At 50.0% G+C, this 21,290-nt stretch overlaps 1 protein-coding gene across 2 annotated transcripts in view; it reads right to left on the reverse strand.

The window, feature by feature from the left end:
• Positions 1-21,284, reverse strand: part of Plcg1 (phospholipase C gamma 1) — a 31,652-nt gene extending 10,368 nt beyond the window's left edge. The window contains exons 1-12 of one of the 2 annotated variants that reach the window (XM_005362992.2): positions 21,048-21,284; positions 4,919-5,071; positions 4,744-4,837; positions 4,550-4,597; positions 1,894-1,978; positions 1,715-1,798; positions 1,470-1,504; positions 1,213-1,285; positions 1,032-1,133; positions 713-831; positions 543-628; positions 351-471 (exon numbers count right to left, since the gene is read on the reverse strand). In XM_005362992.2, coding sequence (XP_005363049.1) covers positions 351-471; positions 543-628; positions 713-831; positions 1,032-1,133; positions 1,213-1,285; positions 1,470-1,504; positions 1,715-1,798; positions 1,894-1,978; positions 4,550-4,597; positions 4,744-4,837; positions 4,919-5,071; positions 21,048-21,264 — 1,217 coding nt within the window. In that variant the 5' untranslated portion in view covers positions 21,265-21,284. Of the gene's footprint in view, positions 1-350; positions 472-542; positions 629-712; positions 832-1,031; positions 1,137-1,212; positions 1,286-1,469; positions 1,505-1,714; positions 1,799-1,893; positions 1,979-4,549; positions 4,598-4,743; positions 4,838-4,918; positions 5,072-21,047 lie in introns of both variants that reach the window. The other variant, XM_013352182.2, reaches the window with a different exon arrangement.
• Between the last annotated feature and the right edge of the window lie 6 nt (positions 21,285-21,290).

The following is a 21,290-nucleotide window of genomic DNA, read 5'->3' on the forward strand; positions in this document are numbered from 1 at the left end:
TCAGGGAAGATGAGAAACAGCCTCCAGGTGTGGCATGAGGAGCCTTTCTGTGCCTTGAGAGATTGGGCACTGCAGGCTTGGTGGTTGCTAGCAACTGAGAACAGCTCAAAAGGAACACATTCTTTTCTGGGCAATTAAGGGAAAGAAGCTGACCTGAGACCAGTTACAGAAATGTTTTTGAGGAGGAGACGAACTTGAATGCTAGCCAGAGATGCAGGGAACAGAGGCAAGAACTTAGGAAACTGGCTTGAGCAAGAAAAGTAGAGACAGGAGTGGGGGCAAGCCATGTGACGTGTCCCGGGAGTGAGAGGGCCTTCTGAAGGTTGCTCACATCCTCCACACCTACTTACTCTGAGGCTACGAAAGCATGCTCCTTGATGGTGTTCAGGACATCTGAGAACTTGATCTTGGTGGTAAGAGTATGCCCATGGTAAATGACTGGCATCCCATCTGGGCCATCCCAGCAGTCCACTAGGGAACACCATCATGGTCAAACAGGCAGGCCTTCTACCCTCCCTCTCCAACCCCTAGCCCCAACGCACACTCAATGCAGCGACAGCCCATCCTCAGGCAGCGAGCATAGGCTTCTAGGGAGGATTCACTAGAGAACTGGTCCCCAGTCAAGTATCTGGATAAGAAAGAAGAGACATGTATGGTCTGGTGCACCTTCTTCCCTAGAAGAGGCTGGATGAACAGAGAGAGGTATACTCACGTGTTATGTGAGGAAGAGATCCAGTAGTGAGAGAGAGGGTTGTTCATGGTGTCTGAGCACACAGCATCCAGCTGGGAGTTCCACACACTGTTCTCTTTGGAGAACAGAAAGGTGACAAACTACAGGAATGGATGTGGAGGAAAAAAAGAGTATGTCCTGGCTGCCACTTGGGATGGAAGTGGGTGCACAAGAGTGCATGCATTCTCATCTATGCTGGCAAAACGGACAGTAGGGTTGCAGCAACAGCTTCTAGGACACAGGAGGGTTCTGGTCACCCCACCTGTTTCTCTAAAAGAATGGTGGGAAATGTGAAACTCACCTCATCCAAGAAGAAGTATGGCTCCTCAATCTCTCGCAAGGGGTCTCGAAGGAAGCTGAGCATGAATTCCTGCACCTGGAGCCGGTCGACAGCCCACAGCTCCTGCTGGGTAGAGAGAGTCATGGAAGAAGCCTCCAATGATGAACCCACCCTTCAGCCTCACTCCCTGGCCCAGCCATACCCCCTGGTACTCAAGGAGGAACTGCTGGAACTCAGAAAGGGACACCCGGCAGAGCTCTGGCCGCTCTCCAGTCCTGCAGGGAAAGAACGGAAGTGCCTGGCAACTGGCTGACATATCAGTCCACAAGGGGCCCCTTGCAACTCCCAGCTAATGGAGACACCCGATGGTTTAACATGCCTCACCCCCACCCCAAATGCTTCCCACCTGGATTCGGAACCACCCAGAGAAGAACCCCAACTGGCTGTTCCAAACCAAACCTCAAAGTGCTGGTTTCCAAGAAGGGAAGGTCCATCTGCAGGAAACAGAATCTGGTCAGGGAGAGAGCCCTGGGAGACCATGCAAGAAAGGGGCTCTTAGAAAAGACTAGGGAAGCAGATGTTCAGGGGAAGGGGGATGCTGGAGTAATGGCATGGCACCCAAAATCCCCAAAGCAGGGCAGCAGGACTAGGAGGTAGAGGGAGGAATTAGGGCAAGGGCAGGGAAGGGCAAGAGGCTCATGCACCGTCTTCTGGGCGCTGTACATGAGGCTGCGGTACAGCTGAGCAAACTGCCCGTAGGTGATGTCCCCGCTGCGCTGTTCTAGGTCCTACATGGTACAGAGCAAAACTGCCAGTCAGGCCCCTTATGAGGAGCTGCTGGCTTCCCCTGCCCCACCAGTAGATAGCCCCAAGTGTCCATTACCGTCAGCCGTTCTCGTAGGAAGCGCATGTTGGGGACCCGGTAGTTGACCTGTGACAGCATGTTCTTCAAGTCCTTGGCTGATATACTGAGGAAAAAAAAGAGTATCCTTTTGACCTGTAGGCTGAGCACACGTGAGGCTGGAACAGCTATACTCTGGGAACCTGCAGTCCTAAGGGCAACACTGGGTCAGAGTTCATGGTGTGACAGATGGAAGTCTTCTTTCTCTGGGTCTCAGTTTCTGCATGTGAATAAAGAAAAGCTCAATATTCTAGAAGTGATCAAGTCAGGAAAGCAAGTCAGGCAAGAGGGGTGGATAAGCCGTCTCCAGCAGCTGCCCACAGCTCTCATCTTGCCTGCCTGTCCAGAAAAGGGTAGTGCCCACTCACGATGTTTGCCACCTACTGGGATATTCTGGGATCCACAGTCCCTAGGCTCACCTGCAGCCCAGGATAAACAGCAGGGAGGGAAGTATGGACATGCTTAGCCACAGGTAACTGCTGCTGCCTGGGCATACTCCTGAGGCTGGACAGTGGGCTGGCTCCAGGAAAAAATGTCAGAGAGAGCTACTTTCTAGGCATGGGGGCTAGGCAAGGACCTGTGAACAGGATGAACAAGATGGAAAGGGATGCTCTTCTGGGAGTGTGTACTGGAGTTAGGGGGCACATTTCCTCCTTTGGCCCAAGAGCTAGGCAGGAAGGACCAAAATTCCCTTAGGGCTTAGAGCTGCACCAATAAGGTTGAATGTTCTAGAGCAGTGGCTCTCAACCTTCCTAATGCCTTTAATACAGTTCCTCAGGCTGAGGTGGCCCCCAACCATAAAATTATTTTCATTGCTACTTTGTAACTATAATTTTGCTAGTTATGAATTGTAATGTAAATCTCAAATATAAAGATGGTCTTAGGCAACCCCTGTGAAAGGACCCTTTGACCCCCAAAGGGGTCATGACCCAGCTCTAGAGTCAGTGCTTGTTCTGCATGGGGCACTTGAACCTAAGTCAGCCAAGTAGGTGCTGTCAAGAGGTCCCATTTTCCACCAATGAGACAGAAGCCTTGGTTCTTACCTTTTCCTATCTGCATACAAACAAACTGTTCTTTTTGTCTTCCCCTCTGCTTCTCTAACTCTTGCTGCCTCCTCCTCCATGATGACACTCTTACAAGACTCACCTGCACTATCTCCCTTTATGCCTGGGCTGAAGCTGCTATTCTTACAATGTTATCAATCAGGAGGGTAAACGTACTCCTGCTCCTTAGCTTCTCATGTGGTACTAGTCTGGAGTTAGCCACTGGGCCTCTCCACGTTTCTTGCTAAGTGAGTCCCTTGGGTGACTGTTTCTACCCCAAGACTTTCCACTCCACCTATACACACATCTATGTTACCACTCCCAGCCCATCATCTGGACTCATCCTACCTGCTTAGTGACGCCTTATCTCTACCTGGACATCTACTATGCATCATAGAACTTACACCCACACTGAACCCTAAGCTCCAACAATGTGTTCCTCCCACTGTCTTCCTGTCTCAGCCAATGGTCACTTCACTTTCCGAATTGCTCAAGTCAAAATCTCAATCTCTGACTCTTCTCTCTGCATCCGAAAATCAAAGGACTAGGAAATTCTTTTTAATATAATTTTAAACAATATAGTTGAAATCCAACTAATTCCTACCATTATTACCCCAACCTGAGCCCTCTCGTGCTCTACCCAGAATGGTGGGACAGTGCCTTAACTGTACTCAGCAGTAGGATCTTGAGTGTGCTGGCTAGTTTTCTGTCAACTTGTCATAAGCTAGAGCCACAGGGAGAGCAAGCAGGTGTCCTCAACTGAGAAAATGCCTTCATAAAATGCAGCTGTAGGCAAGCCTGTGGGTCATTTTATTAATTAGTGATACTTGTGAGATTAGGCCCAGTCCCTTATGGATGGGTAGGGGAGCAACTCTGGGCTGGTGGTCCTGGGTTCTATAAGAAAGCAGGCTGAGCCAGGCGGTAGTGGCACACACCTTTAATCCAAGCACTTGAGAGGCAGAGGCAGGTGGATCTCTGTGAGTTTGAGGCCAGCCTGGTCTACAGAGTTGAGTTCCGGGACAGGCTCCAAAGCTACACCGAGAAACCCTGTCTCAGGGGGAAAAAAAAAAAAAGGAAAGAAGGAAAGAAAGAAAAGAAAAGAAAAAAGAAAGCAGCCATGGGGAGCAAGCAGGTAAGCAGCACCTCTGTATGGCCTCTGCGTTAGCTTCTGCCTCGAGGTTCCTACCCTGCTTGAGTTCCTACCCAGACTTGCTACGGAAGTGTAAGCAGAAAAAAACTTTCCTCCCCCAGCTGCTTTGGTCATAGTGTCTCATCATAGCCAACAGAAATGCTATCAAGGACACTGAGCAAATTCTAAGCCAGAGCAGGTCGCTTAGAATTAGTCAAGTTACCTCCCATGACTTCCAGCCTCTAAGAACTATCAGAGAGCCTTGTAACAATCCAAGTTGCATATAGAGCATGCATGCCATTTGGTCTTTGCTTCCTCCGTCTCTTGGTCCTTCTGGCTGCACTGCCAGCCACCCTCCTAGGACCCAGAGCCAGTGCTGTAGCCCACTCTCGGCAGTGTGACCTACAGTGTCAGAACCCCTCAAATGCACAACTGCTCTGGGCACACACCTCAGCTCAGCACCTACCGATCCTCACGGTTCCGATCCACTGAATAGAACTGCTTCCGGAGCCACCTGCAGAGAGAAGCCTGAGGTGAGGGTCCTTCTCCAATTAAGGGAAAGCCTGGGGAGAAGAGCAGTTACTGTCTGTGAAGAAGTCTGTGCCTCCTTTCCCCTGGCTCCAAGACACCTGGTCTTAACCACATGAAGAGGAGTCTTACCTCTCAATTTGCAGGGGTGTGGCTGCCTGCAATGTATCCTCCATCAGCCAAGTTAAGCCTTTGATCCACATGTTCACTTCATCCTCAGATGTGGCTGTGAGCAGAGCAAAAGCTGAGCTAAGGGCATATCCTCCCTCTTTACCTGCACCCCACGTCCTCTAAGCCCATCTCCCACCTTGCAAGCTCAGGGTCTTCAGGCGGAATTCCATTCCATAGAGGATGACAAAGCAGTGTGATTGGTCTGGCCGGAAGGCAGGGTCTTCTTGGTAGCGGTCAAAGTCCCGTGATGTCTTCCCTGGACGGATCTCCTTGATCTCACGGATATCAACTGGAAAGGTAGTAAAGGCCAAGGTCAGGTGGAGGTTCTCACAACCCATACCTCTCAGTCACTTCTACACTTTCCTCCCTCAGGGAATGGAACACAAAGAGACAGACTGAACCCACTCATAGTTATCCTAGGTGACAGAAAGAGCTGGGCTTATCTAATAGGCTTTCTTTCTTTTTTTAATTTTTTAAGGCTAAGGCTCTTTGGGGACGGGGAGGTAGATGTGTTATCCCATCCCTAACTTTGTTCCATTGCTGGAGTACAGGCTATACACCTGTACCTGGAGCAGAGCTGAACTCGAGAAGGAAAAATAAGGATCCAAGGCAGTTCCTTGTGGATCACTTTCCAACACAATACACATGCAAACCCAATTGTAAGTCCCAGAGGCAAGGCTGGGCAAGTCTAGATTCGTCTCAGAGTCCCAGACAGAACCTTGGATCAGGCCCAGAAAACTGGCAAATCCTGAAATGACCCACATCCCAAAGACATGTCCATACCAGTCTTAGCAAAGGGTCTAGTTCTAGCTAAGACCAAGGCTGTCCAAGAATGCCAGGCATCCTGTGCTGGTGAGGCTTGGTATTCTTACCTCAGCTACCAAGGGGTTCTCACCTGCTCCCCTACTTTCACAAGCAAAGGTGAGGCAAATACATGGGCTGAGAAGTAAATGTTCATTCTGGCCACTAACCTGAGTGACAGGCAGCGCAACTGTGAGCCAGTGACACATCTAACGCCTCCCAGGTGCAGTCTCACCAACTAACTCAGTTTTCTCAGGACAGTGTAGTGGTGGCTGCATACACCCAGGTTAACTATGAGTCTTGGCAGAGTGACAGCTGTCCTGCACCCACTGCTCCACTTCTGCAGGTGCTAAGAGCATCAGAGAAAACACTGGCAAGACCAAAGTGATGCTAAGAGGGCAGGGATTAAGTATACCATATGGAGGGAGCTGTTCCTTGGCCATCACTTGCTCTGGTGTGGATTCTGAGCCTCTTTAGGTGTGAGAGGTCCTGCCAAACTGCCCCAACTGAACACCTATTCCATTCCTGAGCGAGCTGTGAGCCTGGAAAGAGGCAAACACAGCCCAGGAAGAGAGATTCAGGCTTGATACAGAGCTTTCCCTCAGCTTGGGAATGCCTTAAAATGTTCTGACCAGTCCTCCTTTTGACTAATTACCTTAAGTTCTAGTTCTGAACACCAGCATAGCTTGTACATCCCAAAGGCCCCAATCAGCAGTTCGCAGTCTTCCTGTCTTGTCCCTTGAGCCAGCCACAGTAGCCATCATCTGTCCCACCTGGAACTGTGACATCACTTCTGGCTCTATCCCCTGCTCTGCTACCACAAACAGACTGGCTTTACCTGGATCCAGTTCTGTCCCCAACCAAGCCCTCAGGTCTCTCCTTCAGCAAGAAGCCCCGACTTTGCTGTTGGTCAAACAATTCTCACCAACTCCCCATCCTTCCTGACTCTTCTAAACCACAAAACATTTATTTGAACACCAGGTCCTATAGGCCCATACACTCCCCTCCTGAGGATACCCACTGCTCACCCACCACGAACCCACTCCCTTTATAGCCTTTGAGGTTCTCATGATAGGGCTCAGAGCTTTATCTGGAGCTTTTGTCTTCCCTCTTCTGTGATCCTGCCAAACCAAACCAGACCTACAGAAAGAACAGCAACTGTTCCTGCCCCGCTTCATCCTAGAGCCTGACGTTCCCAGTTCTCCAACTGGATTCTCTCCCACTGAAGATCCCGAGTGAGAGGCTCCGTCTTGCAGCAATCGTCCTCTCAATGCCTCATGCTATGAAATGTATGTCCCTCATACACCATGGTAGGCAGAGCCTGTCCAGTACCCACTAAGTGACTGAATGCAAAAATGAGAAAGATGCAGGCACATGGATGGGGGACGTAAAAAGGAATGGAGTAAAACAGAGGCGTTCTACTTGGTTCTTGAACAAGAGTGGGGGGAGTTGGGTCACAAACCCACAACTTAACAGTTTCTATAGGTGGGAGGAAGAGCTTCCATTGGGGGAAATGCCTACATCATATACCACACAACCACCACAAACTCTGCCCTTTGAAACAGAAACTAAAATATTCTTCCAGTGCAAAGCTATCATTCCCCTCCCACACATTCTCATGTGTGTGTGTTGTGTGTGCGTGCGCACCCACCCACCTCTGCATGATCCACAGTTAGGGCCTTTCCTGCTGCTGCCCACCAGATCCCACAGGCTATACACAATAAAGTAAGTACACAATAGGCAGGCAGTTATAAAGTCAAGGCTCATGGTTAGACTTCATGTGGTTCATATATATATATACACACACACACATACACATATGCAGATATGTATATATGTCCACAAAGTCCATGGGCCCCAGGAAAGCCCTAGCCTGCTCTGTGTTACAGGCACATTTGCAGAGTCCAATACAAAGTCAGAGCGGGCATGTGGTTAGACAAGGAGCAGGCAGGCATAGAGCAGGAAGGCCAGGCACACCACCCTTCTAAGCCCACACTGGCCACACTGACCCCCTGCTCCTTCTCCAATAGCATGACCCTGATGCTTTCTAAGTCTATGAAGTCAGAAGCAGATTGGAGAAGACCTAACAGCAATGAAATAGTCTACCAGACCCTTGAAAGCACATCCTGTGTAATCTTACTGGTCCTCCTGCATCTAGGACAAACATTGCCATTCCTCTTATGTGAGAGAGTGTAGACTGGTTCCCAGGAGCTGCCACCACAGGGAAGAGACTCCCTAATCAGACACACCTCTGCTTTGTCAGCCCAGCCATGGTCTGGGTGAGACCTTCTGTATGTCAAGAATGACTATGTCTGTATGTGTGTACAAATGCTTGGATGTTCATTCCCTATGACTGGAGCCCCATGAGCCAGCATTCCCTTCTCGCTAAAAACTATGGAAGAGTGTTTAGAGGAACATTGGGGAAAGGAAAATCCAGGACACTGAGAGGTCCCTAATGTCCAGGGGCTGGGGAAGTGAAGAGAAGATATGCTCTGAAATCAAGAGCAGATTTTTCCACAGTCAGGGGAACTAGGATGACAATGGCCTAATTGAGGGCTTACCCTGACCTGAAGGGGCAGAGCCTAGCTAGGACAGTCTATCGGGAGCTTCCATGGATGCACTCCTCCAAGGACCAGGGCTCCAGGCCAAGTAAGAAGGCTGATCAAGGCTTTAGGAATGGTCTCAGCTGCCTGGGAAGTAAGGGGCACACTTAATAAACTCTTATAAAGAAAGCAATAAACTTCTTATTTTAAAAAAAGGTTTTTGTTTTGTTACTTCTGTTTCTTTCTTTTTGAGATAGCCCTGGATCTGCAATTTTCCAGAATTTAGCCTTTAGAGTGTTGAGATCACAGGTTTGAGGTACTATGAACAGGCTCTTTTCAAAGGGATTTGGATTGTGAGGAACTACCCACACCTGTGCTAAGGACTAGCATCACACAGTGTCTCTGAGGTCAGATAGTCAGGTAAACCAGGCAGAATCCTGGGTATCTGTGCTCCTCAGTGCCCCTTCTGGAGATCTACCTACTCCTGCGCCCTCAGAAAGCCTGCCCTGACCATCTGCTTCTGAAGCCGCCAGGCCTAGCCAGGAAAACCAAGAGCTACAGGGCCCTTCAAGTCAAACTGTGAGGTTCTGGCAGTCTCTCACTTTCAGGTTCAGTTTCCTCCACTTTACAAGGTAAGGGCCTTGCTGGGACACACATGTCTTTGTATCTAGTGTTATTGGCATGGGGCTTATGGAAAATAGACCTAGGGAAGATGAACACAGCAGCCTGCTAGGACTCTGTTCAGAGGGCAAACTCAAACCTTCAGGAGTTTTATGAAGATAAAAGCCACCTTCCTGAACCCACGCAGGTATTTCACAGCTCACAAGTGGGCCTTATGAGTACTTTGTGGGGAGCAGGACTCATGTTCTGCTTAGCATATGCAAAGATGAGCTAAGACCCTGCTTCCTGAGCATGCAGCACCCCAACCTGCACACCCCTACAGTGTACAGTGTAGGCATGTATATTCCAGTGGGACAGTCCAGAAAAACAAAGAGACCAATAACAAGGGTATCAGTGAGAGGGTGCACATGACACTCCACAACACCCATTTGAGGAATTAGCCCCCATTGCCCCACCATTCCAAACTTTTAGACTTTGGGTTTGGTAGGTAGCAGCTGAAATGTGTTTGCTGCCTGGCATTTGGAGCCATCTCTAAGATCTGGGGCAGATGACTCAAGACTAAATGTATAAAAATCACAATGTATGATGAGGCCAGAGGCTCTGGAAAGGCCACTTACTCCCTGTCCATCTCCTCCTCTCCTGTCTTCTCTGTCTTCCTCAGCCCAGGGTCAGACTTCTGACCTGAGACCCTGAGCTCTAGGGAGCAGCTTTACTCAGGGCACAGCACCTGGATCTTGACAAGGTTTACATAGACAACACAAACCCTCAGGACAGGATAAGAATGGCAGTTAGTGTCCCTTTAAGACTGGGTGGCACACACCTTTAATCTCAGCACTCAGAGGCAGAGGCAGGTGGACCTCTGTGAGTTCAAAGCCAGCCTGGCCTCCAGAGTAGGTCCTAAGACAGCTGGGTCTACACAGACTTCTCATCTGAGGCACCCCAAGCACCATGAAGGTAACAGTCAGGGCTGGATGAGAACCCACACCTCGGACAGCATTCAACTCACTGACTATGCAGAAGAGACGGGGCTGCTACAGAGACAAGCTAAATGGCAGATACACCTGAAGCTGGGAAGTGGAGAAGAGGGCTCTTCTGGAGCCCAGCTCCTGAAGGCTCCCTACTTCCCGGCCACCAGGCTGAGCACATGCCTGCAGTTAGCTCTCCTGCCCATCACAGGACAGTCATCCTGTGCATCCACTGCAGAGATGGGCAACAGGTGAGCAGTCTACAACCTAGGACAGCAGGAGTACTAGAGAAAGGGAATAAAAAGAATGAGGCGGGCTGGGGAGATGGCTCAGAGGTTAAGAGCACTGGCTGCTCTTCCAGAGGTCCTGAGTTCAACTCCCAGCAACCACATGGTTGCTCACAACCATCTGTAATGAGATCTCGTGCTCTCTTCTGGCCTGCAGGCAAACACACGGGCAGAACACCGTATATGTAATAAATAAATAAAATTTTTAAAAAAATTTATAAAAAAAGAATGGGGCACTAACTCTTTTTAGGGATCTTCAGTACACAGAGCCTGGGAACAAAGGAACAAAACCCAAAACCTTAATTTAGACCCAAGACTCTGGGCTAGAGCTCTTGTCCTAAAATTCCCCACCTCCGGCAAAGCCACACAAACAGCCCCACAGATAGATATCTCCACATATACGGTCATGGGGTCACATGGCAAAGGAAGATGGCACCATGACACACTGTCCTTCCTGTGCCTGTGCAGCAAAAGCAGCTGCTGCAACACCAGCAACTGTGAACAAAAGGGACAAAACCCCTCCTTGGAACCTTAGTCAAACCAGGTTACACCACAAGAGACTGCCTCCAACACCCTGACTGAGAAGAGCAGCTGGGCCTAACTGAATACAGCTTCTTTCCTACCTTGGTAAACAGGAAACAGCCATTCAGACAGCTGGATAGAGGTCCATGGGATCCCTACACAGGACCTTGCTTTGCAATGTACAAACTGCTTCAGGTTACAGCTGCACAGCACACAATCCTCACCAACATGCAAGCCACCTACAGGTTGACCAGATGACTCTTCTCTTTAGGTAAATGAGGAATGGAGGGCCCAAGGGGCTTCATCAAATGATGATTCATGGCAGATGGGGCTCTGGAGTGTCCCCATGGCAGTACTAACTCTGATATTGGGTATATGGAACAAAAGGAAGAAGGTCAGAGGGTTTCACACTGCCTAGGCAGGCAGCACTCTTTCTAAAACATAGCTTATTTCAATGGTAACAGCATACGTAGGTCCCAAAGGGAGGGAAAAGAGGAAAGATGGCCTCATGCAGAAGACAGAGCCTGAAGAGACCTCACCGTCACTTGAGGTTCATTCACTTGTTCTGTGACTCTGTTAGTTACCAGCATCTATCTCCTCCACACCAGGCCCTGAGCTGGGTCCTGGGGAAACATATCAATAGGCATTGAGTTCCTGCCCTTCAGAAAATCCCAGCCTAACAAGGAAACAGATGGGGAAGCAGATAACTATGAGGTCATGCAGAGAATGGAGCAGCGGGAGACATCTGTGGTGCTGTGTGCCCACAACCTCCCCTCTCTTTGGTGTTCTGCTCTTGACTTTCTCCACGCAACCTTGTCCAGACCTTCTTGCTTCTTTGTGAGCACATGGGCTAGAGACCTCTCTCTTCTGGTGTTCTGCCACCTCAGTGACAGTCATGGCCACAGCTGTAATTCCTTCTGCTTCACACAACATCACTAGCCTCTAAATGTCTGGCACTACATTCCAGCTGCTCACTTCCTGAATAGGAATCTACACACACACAAAGACAAACTTCAAGCCAAATATTGTCTTCTCTCACCCAAACCCTAGGCTCCTCTGGATACACCAACAATATTACCATTCAAACAAGTACATGAACTGAAAACTTCAAAGGTTAAGATTTCTTTTTCTCAGGCCTAGCAATATGGCTTAGCAGGAAAAGGCACCTATTGTCAAGCCTGGTGACCTGAGTTCAATCCCCAGGACCCACATGGTGAAAGGAGAAAACCAACTCCCCCAAGTTGTTTCCTGACCTCAAAACATACACACACTTTGAAGTTTTTTGACTCCTTTGTTTCTCACCAACCCCCAATCCAACCCTCCAAGTTCAGCTGACTTTGTAATTCACAATGAGCAACTGTAAGGATATCATGCTAGGTGCTGGAGCTTGACCATGGAGGAAGGATTAAGTATGTACCGTGCTAGGAAGATTATGTTAAACAGAGCCTACAGACAGACATTTCTCAGAAACTGCAAAGCACAGAGGATGAGGTTGTTGTCTCTGTTGGGTGGGGAGGGCAGCAACAGCAAGAGTGACATCTGGCATCCTGTCACTAATCTTTTGCACATTTGCTGTGCATATTACATAAAGCTCTTAATTAAACTGTGCTATTTCATCCTTACAACTAATACTATGAAGCAAGTATAGGGTTCCCATTTTCCAAGCGAGGACACTGAGCACAGAGTGGCTAATGATCCTACCCAAGGTGACAGTTGGCAAGTGGCAGAGCCAAAGATATTTCAGTGCCAAGCTGCATGTGCCCTGGACTTGTGTTCTGTGCTGCCTTGGGATCCCTGTGGGAAGCCGCCAAGTGGGAGCAACACAGGGAGGATGGCAGGACTCTAGGCGGCACCATACATGCTTTGTGTCATTCCTACTGTAAAAGTCTTATGTGTATTGTTTTAAATTTATTATTGTCTGTGTGTGTGCGCGCTCGCACATGTGATCTGTGAGGGTGCACACATCCCATGACACTTGGGGAGGCCAGAAGACAACTATGGGTTCCAGTGGTTAAAGGCCACCAGGCTTCCATGGCAAGTGTGTTTACCCACTAAGCTATCTCTTTCAGTTCTCAAGTGTGTTTTAGGCTATCTGGCTGTTTTCTGTAAATTCCTTGAGGACATAAACCATGTCTGCACTGCTCCATGCCTAGCAGGAACTGAACACGTGGTGCAAGGAAAGAAAATTATAATCAGAGTCTTTCTTGGCTGAGCAACCTGCTCCTGCCCAGCAAGTAAGTGAGACCTCCAGCCTCCAGTGCTTGCAGATGGCTCTGCAAGGCCCTCCTGGAGGGCAGAGGACAGGCAGTAGGTTAGGAGGGGAAAGAAGAGTCTGGGATCTCTGTCCCACAGAGCAGTACAGCGGCTTCAGAGCTTCCCTTGGCAAAACTCCTCAGTAAGTTTGCTCACCTTTTGCTTGTGCAAGTAGAGTCAGTCTTTAAACCCCACAAACGGTCACAGGGGTTAAATCTCAATGACAAAGGGAGTCATCAAATTGGAGGCCTGGTGAAGCCTTAAGACACCGAAGTCTTATTTCTTTCTACCCCAAGAAGTTTTTCCTGCCTTAGAGCTGTGTGGCCCAGCCCCTCCACAGCGTCTTACCAGTCCAAGCCACTTCCCTTTTATTCCTAAAGAAGCAAGGCCCCAAGCCTGGCGGTGGTGGCGGCACGCCTTTAATCCCAGCACTCGGGAGGCTGAGGCAGGCAGATCTCTGTGAGTTCGAGACCAGCCTGGTCTACAGAGCTAGTTCCAGGACAGGCTCCCCCCCTCAAAAAAAAAAAAAAAAGGAAGCAAGGCCCCAGAGACAGATCTAGTCTCTGTCTTCAACCCACAGGGGAACTCGCTCTCTGTTTACCCAGGAAGCCTAGATTAGACCCTTGGAAATTCTCTCCACCTCTAAAGTAAGAGAGACCTTGTGACCCTACCCCCAGTTTTAGTCACCTCTCACCCCATCCCCCACCAATGCACATCCTAGTACAGAACTTCCGGTTTCTAGTACAGGCCAGTTCTCAGCAGAAATCTGAGGACAGCCTGCTGGGAGCAGTCTGGACCAGGTACTTTGCTCTCACATCACTGCCACAAACCCCTGACAAAGTGCCACGGTCACCTTCGAGTGGGTGAAGAAGTGACTGGGTGGAAAGAAAAATGCTGCTCCAACTTGTGAAGCATCAGATGGGACCATGGGGGGGGTCTGCAGAGTCTCAGAAGGGTCATCACTGCCTGGGTCGAAACCCCAACCTGTCCAATGAGGAAACTGTGCTGACCTATGACCTCTAAAGGCTGAGAAAGCTGTGGGACCGTGGCTAACTGAGGCTTTCCTCCCCTTTCTTAGGCTAATCACCCTATGAACTTAGGTCTACTACCCCAGCCTGAGGCTGGAATCTCCCCAGCACACACCCACACCTACCTACACTGCCTTATTCTTAGCACAGCTAGGGCCAAGCCAAGGACACCCCGACCCTCCTACAGGTCCTCAAGAATCACTTTACAAGACTTCAAGTGAGCATTGTCTCCTAGAAGCCAATCCCACAATGAAAGCCCCTCCTGAGCTGAAGAAAAATTAGTTCCACAGACAAATGGTGTCACACCAGCTGTGGGCTATCCATGGTCTCTCCAGTGCACTCTTCATCTGTCTATGTTCTGCTTCCAGGCTCTGCAAGAGCCTCTACCCAGTGCTGATGTTTCAGTCAATGGGGAGGGGACTCTACGGAGCAGGGTGAACTGCCAGAGAGAGAGGCCAACTCCATTGGGCCCTCTAGCTCAGTCCTCAGCACTGTATGACAGACAGGACTGCCTTCTGTCAGCCCTGTTTAAATATGCTGTAAGTTCCAGATGGCAAACGCTCCAAAAGCAAGTTCTCTCTGCCTAGCCTGGGTTCAATAAAGGAGATGCCAGTCTTTTGCTGGAGAAAGCCTCGCCCCATTTACTCCTGAATTTTGCTGAAGCCAGGGCCTCTGGCCAACACGGGAAGGGCCAGAGCCGGAAGGAAGCAGCAGAGCCTATACACAAAGCCTCTATGCGGGCTATAAAAAGTAGCCCCTCCCTGCTTCCCCCAGGATGGGCCTGGTTCCTAGGAGGTGAGGGTAGAGCACTCATACTTGTGCTGGGCACAAAGCCACTACAGCCTCTCAAGAGGCTAGCCCAGCACCACCTCAAAACTCTCCTTGAAAGGAGAGGGCGAGAGCACCACAGCATGAGCCAGGACTGCAAGTAAGACACTTGAAATCTACTCCACTGTCCCCACCACCTCTCCCCACAGCTCCCCAGGAGTCAGTTCATGGCCTCGTACTCCTTTCTCTGCTCTCTGGGGGCCAACAAGCAGATTCTCTAGAAGCCTCCAGGAGCCTGGATCCCCAACTCTCTGGAGGCTCCACATATGAAGCCATGGAGCTGTGGGAGCAGCCATGCAAAAGGCTTTAAGACATTCTACTTCTGCAGTTATAGGGCAACAGATGATGCCCAGGGGGCAACTCAAATAAAGTCTAAGGGCAGGGACATCATATAAGGGCTTTAAAGTCTAAATGCTAACTTTCTCAAAGGTTGTGCACACGGTACCTAGCTTTACAAAGAAAGGCTCCAGATTCCTCTGTAGTCTAGTTTGCCCAGTGTTCAGGTCAGCACCACAAGGCTAACCTAGAGCACTGAGGCCGCTCTCCAAAGACAGTGACTGCGTAGATGGACGGTACATGTAGCTAGCATAAAGGACAAATGAACCTTTCTGCCACCAGTCCGCAGTCGGGGCCTTTGTCCTTGCAGCATGCCCTCAACCACCCTTTGGACAGAGGGGCCCATGCTTGTTTCCTGGCACAGCTTTCCCCACACCCTGTAATTATTTGTCTGGCTGTATCTGCCCTAACTGTATGTTCGCTACTAGACTTAACAATACTCACCACAGCGAGAAGCCAGAGCACACGTGGTACCTTGTTTGTTTAATGATCTAGTGAGGCCCAAGGAAGCCAGGCTTCTTTTTTTATTGAGACGTATTTTTATTTTATATACATGAACATTTGCCTGAATGCATGTTTAATATATGTATATATATATACATGTTTATTTTATATATATGAATATTTGTCTGAATGCATGTCTGCATGCAATGCCCATGGAGGCCAGGAAAGGGCATTAGATTCCCTGCTAGGACAACACATGGGTGCTGGGAATTACACCTGGGACCTCTGAAGAGCAGCCACTGCTCCAACCACTGAGCCATCTCTCCAGCTTCTCTGCTCCCTCCCTTCTTAAGGAAAGTGGCTGTGTTGCCATGAAGAGTAACCCATTTAGTGATCTGCTAAAACCATAAACTGTCAGTTTAGTGTGCCCAGCACAAAGCAGCTAGGCCCACCTAACACCTGGTATAGCTGTACAGGAGTAGAGGCACCCTGAAGTCTGTTGTGAGGAGACCCTGGGAAGGTGCCTCTTGACCCTTTTCTCTGGAGAAGTGCTGATGGGCTGTAGCAGGAACTAGTGAAAGCAAGTGCAGGGATGAGGTGCTTCCACGGTAGGCAGCACCTTCCCTGTAGGAGGGAAGGTCTGGAAAGCTAGGTATCCAGCTATCTAAGTACCCCTGGCCAGAACAAGAACAGGAGCCATAGATGAAAGCCTGGGCTGGGTAAACACATTTGGCCAGAGCACAGAATAGAGGTCGTGTATCTATAGAATGGTCCACCTTATTGATAGTTTCCCACAGTGGGAGAATAAACAACACTATAGGAGGAATCATAAATCCCACACTTAACTGTAAACTTATTCCATGACCTCACTCTCAGGACCTCTGTTTGCTTCTCTCTGCGACAGGGACAACAATTCCTAATACCAGATCCCTGTGATGCCCTGTTCTCTGTACCCAAACTCAAGGCAACAACGGGCTCCCAGCAACACTCAGTGGAAAGCAGAACGCGGTTCTTGACTAGAGGAGAGCGAAGGGAAGGCATACCTATGAGTCCGCAGGCACCAAAGGTTGTGCTGGCCATTTTTACCAAAATCTTATATACAATCTTATATAAAATCTTATATACAATCTTACTTCATTAGCCTTAACCTAAACTCCAGGAGGAAGAATTCTGCTGTCTGTCTTTTGTTTTTTGAGACTGGTCTCACTCTGTAGCCTAGGCTGGTCTATAACTATGTAGCCAAAATGGCTTTGAACTTGCCACACCTGGCTAAGAATTGTTTTATAGAACAGGCTGAGAAGCTAAAAAGTAACTTACCTAGGGTCAAAAGAACACATCTGAGTAGTCACAGCTCAGTTACCACAAGGGTAGGGCTAGCTGCCCAAGGACACCCAGGCATTCCTTGTTACTATCAGAGATTCTTCCAAGGCAGTGACTACCGGGTGCACCAAAACATTCAGTCCTACCCCACACCCTCCAGAGACTCCCCTAAGTCTACCCATTGACTTCTCTTCATGAGAGAGCAGAGAGGAGCAAGAGCCAACAGCAGTCTTCTATAACCTCAGGCCTTCCCACTTCCTCCGATATTCAGCCTAGGATACACTGCCCTTGAAACCATGCTCCATAGAAAGGAGACAGAGTGGAAAGAAACACTGAGGTAGTAGAAGCGGATGTAGCCCTACCACTCTGGGCTGTGGCAGAGCACTTCCTGGAAGACTGGGTGTCCTCTATCATTCAGATAGCGAGACCAATTCAATGTTGAACTGGCTCAGAAACAAACCAACACAATGTCTTCACCCAAGCCACAGCTCCCAGCCAACTGTCTTTTTCTCCACACAATTGCCTCTAGTAGCAAAAAGCACCGACCACAGAGGCACAGCTGAGAACTACAGCTTCTTGTCCTTTACCAAAGGACTTGATGGCCATGCACCAGCCTCTGACTACAACACACACATCTCTTCTAAGCTGGTCCTGCTGGGGACTAAATCCTCTCTCTCTCCTGACAGATTCCACAAACACCACACTTGATGCCAAGTACTTTACACACATATTCTTCCATTCCCCACACAAACTGTTCAGACATGAGAAGGCTAAGAGCAGGTGAGCCGAGCACGGAGTTTGCTGCCCAGTGCAGCCAATTACTCAACTCTGCACTCAGCCCCACCCACCCGTTTTTCTCATCACTGCACTCTGGTCCTGTCTTCTCAAGTAAGGGGCATGCAAACAATGTCTATTGAACAAATAAATGCCCATCCTGCCAAGGGGCCGCCTGAAGCAATGCTGATGGTCAAGATCTCCCACTCAAGTCTATGCATCTATGTAGACCACCCCTTCCCAACACAAAGTCCTGGGAGAAGCTAGAGGTGCCGGGCTTCCTCAGCTCTGCTAGTCATCTGTGAAGCAGGTTCAGAGAAAACAAAGCCTCCTCCCCCCCTCTGGACGGGAGACCTGGAAACTCACACCAGACAAGCGTGGGGTACTGAGGAAACAGAAAGAGGTCTGACTTCCCCTGGAAAAATGAGACAAAAAGGAAACACATGGCAGGGATGGCTAGCTCTGGAACTTCCGGCACATGCTCCTGGAGTTCTCTCACTGAGAGTACTTAGCCAACACAACGAGCAGCTAGGTGATAGAGCAGAGGCCTAGTCCTCACCAGCCAGGCGCCCTCTACTACAGGAGCCACGCCCCAGCAATCAGAGCATACCATTAGTCTCCACTGGAGCTGCTGGACCAACAGTGGTCCTCAACTAAGCACAGGTTTCGACTGTCCCACTAAGGAGGCACTGTATGAAAAACTACAGAGCCAGAGAGCCTAGGAGAGCTCTCTAGGTCGCAGATGTCCAGAGGTCTTTACCGTCTAAACATGGAGGTTTCTTCTTACAAGGAGCAACAAAGGCTACAGAAAACATGGGGCCAAGACCAGCTGCCAACACAACCCGAGAACACAGTCCCTGTAAAGATTGGCCAGGCAGCCAGAGTGAAAAGTCTCTTTAGCACTGAGCAGGAAGTCTATGACTGCTTTTAACTCCCCAAAATTCTGCAACATAAATGCCAACCCCGAGCCTAATTCTGGTCACAAACACACACACCCAAAGCCCCTTCCGCCCCTTCCAAGCCACGCTGCCGCCTCACATCAGAAGATGTCCATTTGTTTCACCAGTGCCAAAGTGAGAGAAGACAGGGTTAGGGAAGAGCAGTCTGTCCTTCAGGGCCACAGTACCCTGAAGGCAGTGGCAGCCTTTCTCCCTCCTCAGGCAGGGCTAGGGTTATCAGCAAAAAGTCAAACACCTGAGGCAACTGAGCAGGTGGTAGAGGATCCACCAAGGTAGTGAGGTACACACAGGCAGAAGTGGGGCAGGCTCCTAGCCTTCAATATGGGCCCCGAAGAGCAAAGGGCCAGGCTCAATAAAAAACTGCTTATCTCTGGGTGACCCTTACAGGTCTGGGAAAATCAGGTCCTCTGCATTCCTGTCTCCAACCCTCAAAGACCTGAGTGGGATAAAATGGACTAGCTGGTCTCCTCTCCAAACCCGAAACCCCTTCTTTCTGTCCAGGCCCCAACTTACAAAGACGTCCAATGTACAAAACTCCAAACATTTTCTCTACAGAAACATGGTCTACATGTAGGATGAGTGAACAGGCGTGTGACAAAATAATAGTTTCCTCTTTTATACTGGGTTAAATGAATCGGACCCTCTCTCAGCCCTTCTTCCTCCAAGCTCTTTCTTAAGAGCCACGGTAGAGGCCGGGCGGTGGTGGCGCACGCCTTTAATCCCAGCACTCGGGAGGCAGAGGCAAGCGGATCCCTGTGAGTTCAAGCCCACCTATAAGAACAAAACAGGCTCCAAAGATACACAAAATAAACCCTGTCTTGAAGAAAAAAAAGAGGCATATTAGACCTCCCACAGAGCCCAAACCCAGGGTCTAGGAGGACAGTGTCAGCTGCCATGGCTATTGTTACCAACAACTGTTGTTTAAGCCTCTGTAACGTCAGCTCACATCTATAAGATAGCTAACGCTTACTTCACTCCAACTACCTCCCTTCCGAGAATGACCACTTACAGAGGAACCAAGGCTGAGAGAAGGAGAGCACCCGGCTGGGTGACATACAACTAACAAACCGACTTCAAATGCATACCTGTCTTCAACCACCAGGCTACATGCACGTACTGCCTTCTGGTCACACACATGCTTAGAATGCAGCTATTATCAAGAGAACTAATGCCACCACTTAAACAGAGGGCAGACTGTAAATGTAAGAGGTGGCCATGCCTGCAACCTGATGTCGGGGTGATGGTCTCCGGACCTCCCAAACTGTCCGCAGTGTCCACTCCCCCACACTGGAAACCATGGTTTCTTAAATCACTGAAATGCTCTTCCAGTGGAGGTCAGGCGGATGAGGCCCTGATGTTGGTGCCACTTCTGTCTGGTGGCTGTGTCAGACCTAAAGTTTGTAGTTGAGAATGGCTGTCTTACCACAAAAACCTTCCTTCCTCCTCATCTCCTCACCCATCATCACACCCAGGAAGGTCTGTGGAACCTTCTCTTCGTTAGTACTTCCTGACCCCTCCCCCAACCCCCAACACAGACCTGGTTCCGAGACTAGATCTCTCCAATCATAGTCTCTTTGGGGGGGGGGGGTCCTTGCAAGAACCAATTCAAAGCCGGGAGCTGCAAAGACAGCATCTCAGCGGGGAGGCCAGAGCTGCATCCAGCCTCACTTCAAGGAAAGCGACTCTCAGAAGAGCTGAGGTTTCTTAAAACCTCTTCACTCTTCTCAGCAGAGACTTGTATAAACCCTCCAAACTCAGGCCTGGGAAGGTTGAGGCAGGAAACCAGGGGAGCAACTCTGGGCTCCCCAAAAGTCACTAGAACATCCAACCCAAAGAGTTGCCTAGAGTACCTGACCCCAAGGCCCTAGGAGCCCTTCTGAGGCTAAGCTCCTTGTTACAAGCTTGCAAGAGGAAAAGGGCCCCGACGTTTTACCAAGAGCCCTGGCGATGGCTCTGGATGTCTGCCTAGTAACACAAACCTCCAAAACTCAGACATGGGACAAAAGAAGCAACCGGGGGAGAAAACGGCCACTGTTTTCTTTCAGTTTTTCTACTCCCACCCTCCCAAAGGACCACATTCTTCCCTGTCTCCAAGAGGGAGATGAGTAGGCCCCGCTATGCTGCAAAACCAGCCCTAGCTCAACATCTGCCTAAGTTCTACATGGGGATTCCAGAGGTTCTTGTGCCCGTCCTGGAGCTCTCGGACTTTCACAAACAGCACTCTCTGGAGAAATGGCAGCGGGCAGGAAGGTCTTGACGCTCCCCCAGGTTCTCAGGCTGGGTGAGGGGCCCCTGGCTGGGCTTTCCCTCACCACTGTTGACAGCGGCCCGGTTCTAGGGGCCAGAATCCCGCTCCACTTCTCTAGACAGTGAGGACTTTTTAGGCCTCAGGGCAAAGTGCCTGAACACTCCCCTCTGTGGGGAGGGGGTGTCCTATCAGGTGATCCAAGACCCGGATGCCCCCCTCCCAGAGTGATCACCAGGGACTAGGCGGAGACCAGGCGCGAGGCGCGAGGCCCGAAAGTTCACCCAAGTGTTTGGGAAGCGGGAGGGCGCAAGCCAAGCTGGACAGGGGCGCACTTACTGGACCCCTCGATCTTGTCGGCGCCGCGGCTCCATGTGATCTGGCGCGTCTCCAATTTGACCTGGAAGGTCTTCCGTTCCGGCCGCTGCGACTTCTTGGAGTAGAACAAAGTCATGACGGTGCCCACCTCGAGGCTGCGGCAGAGGTGCAGCACCTCGGCTTCGGAGGGCGCGCCGGGCCCGCAGCCATTGGCGCAAGGGGTCGCGGCGCCCGCCATGCTGCAGCGACCTCAGCGACGCAGGC

Source organism: Microtus ochrogaster, linkage group LG8, assembly GCF_000317375.1.
Source record: "Microtus ochrogaster isolate Prairie Vole_2 linkage group LG8, MicOch1.0, whole genome shotgun sequence".
NCBI lineage: Eukaryota > Metazoa > Chordata > Mammalia > Rodentia > Cricetidae > Microtus > Microtus ochrogaster.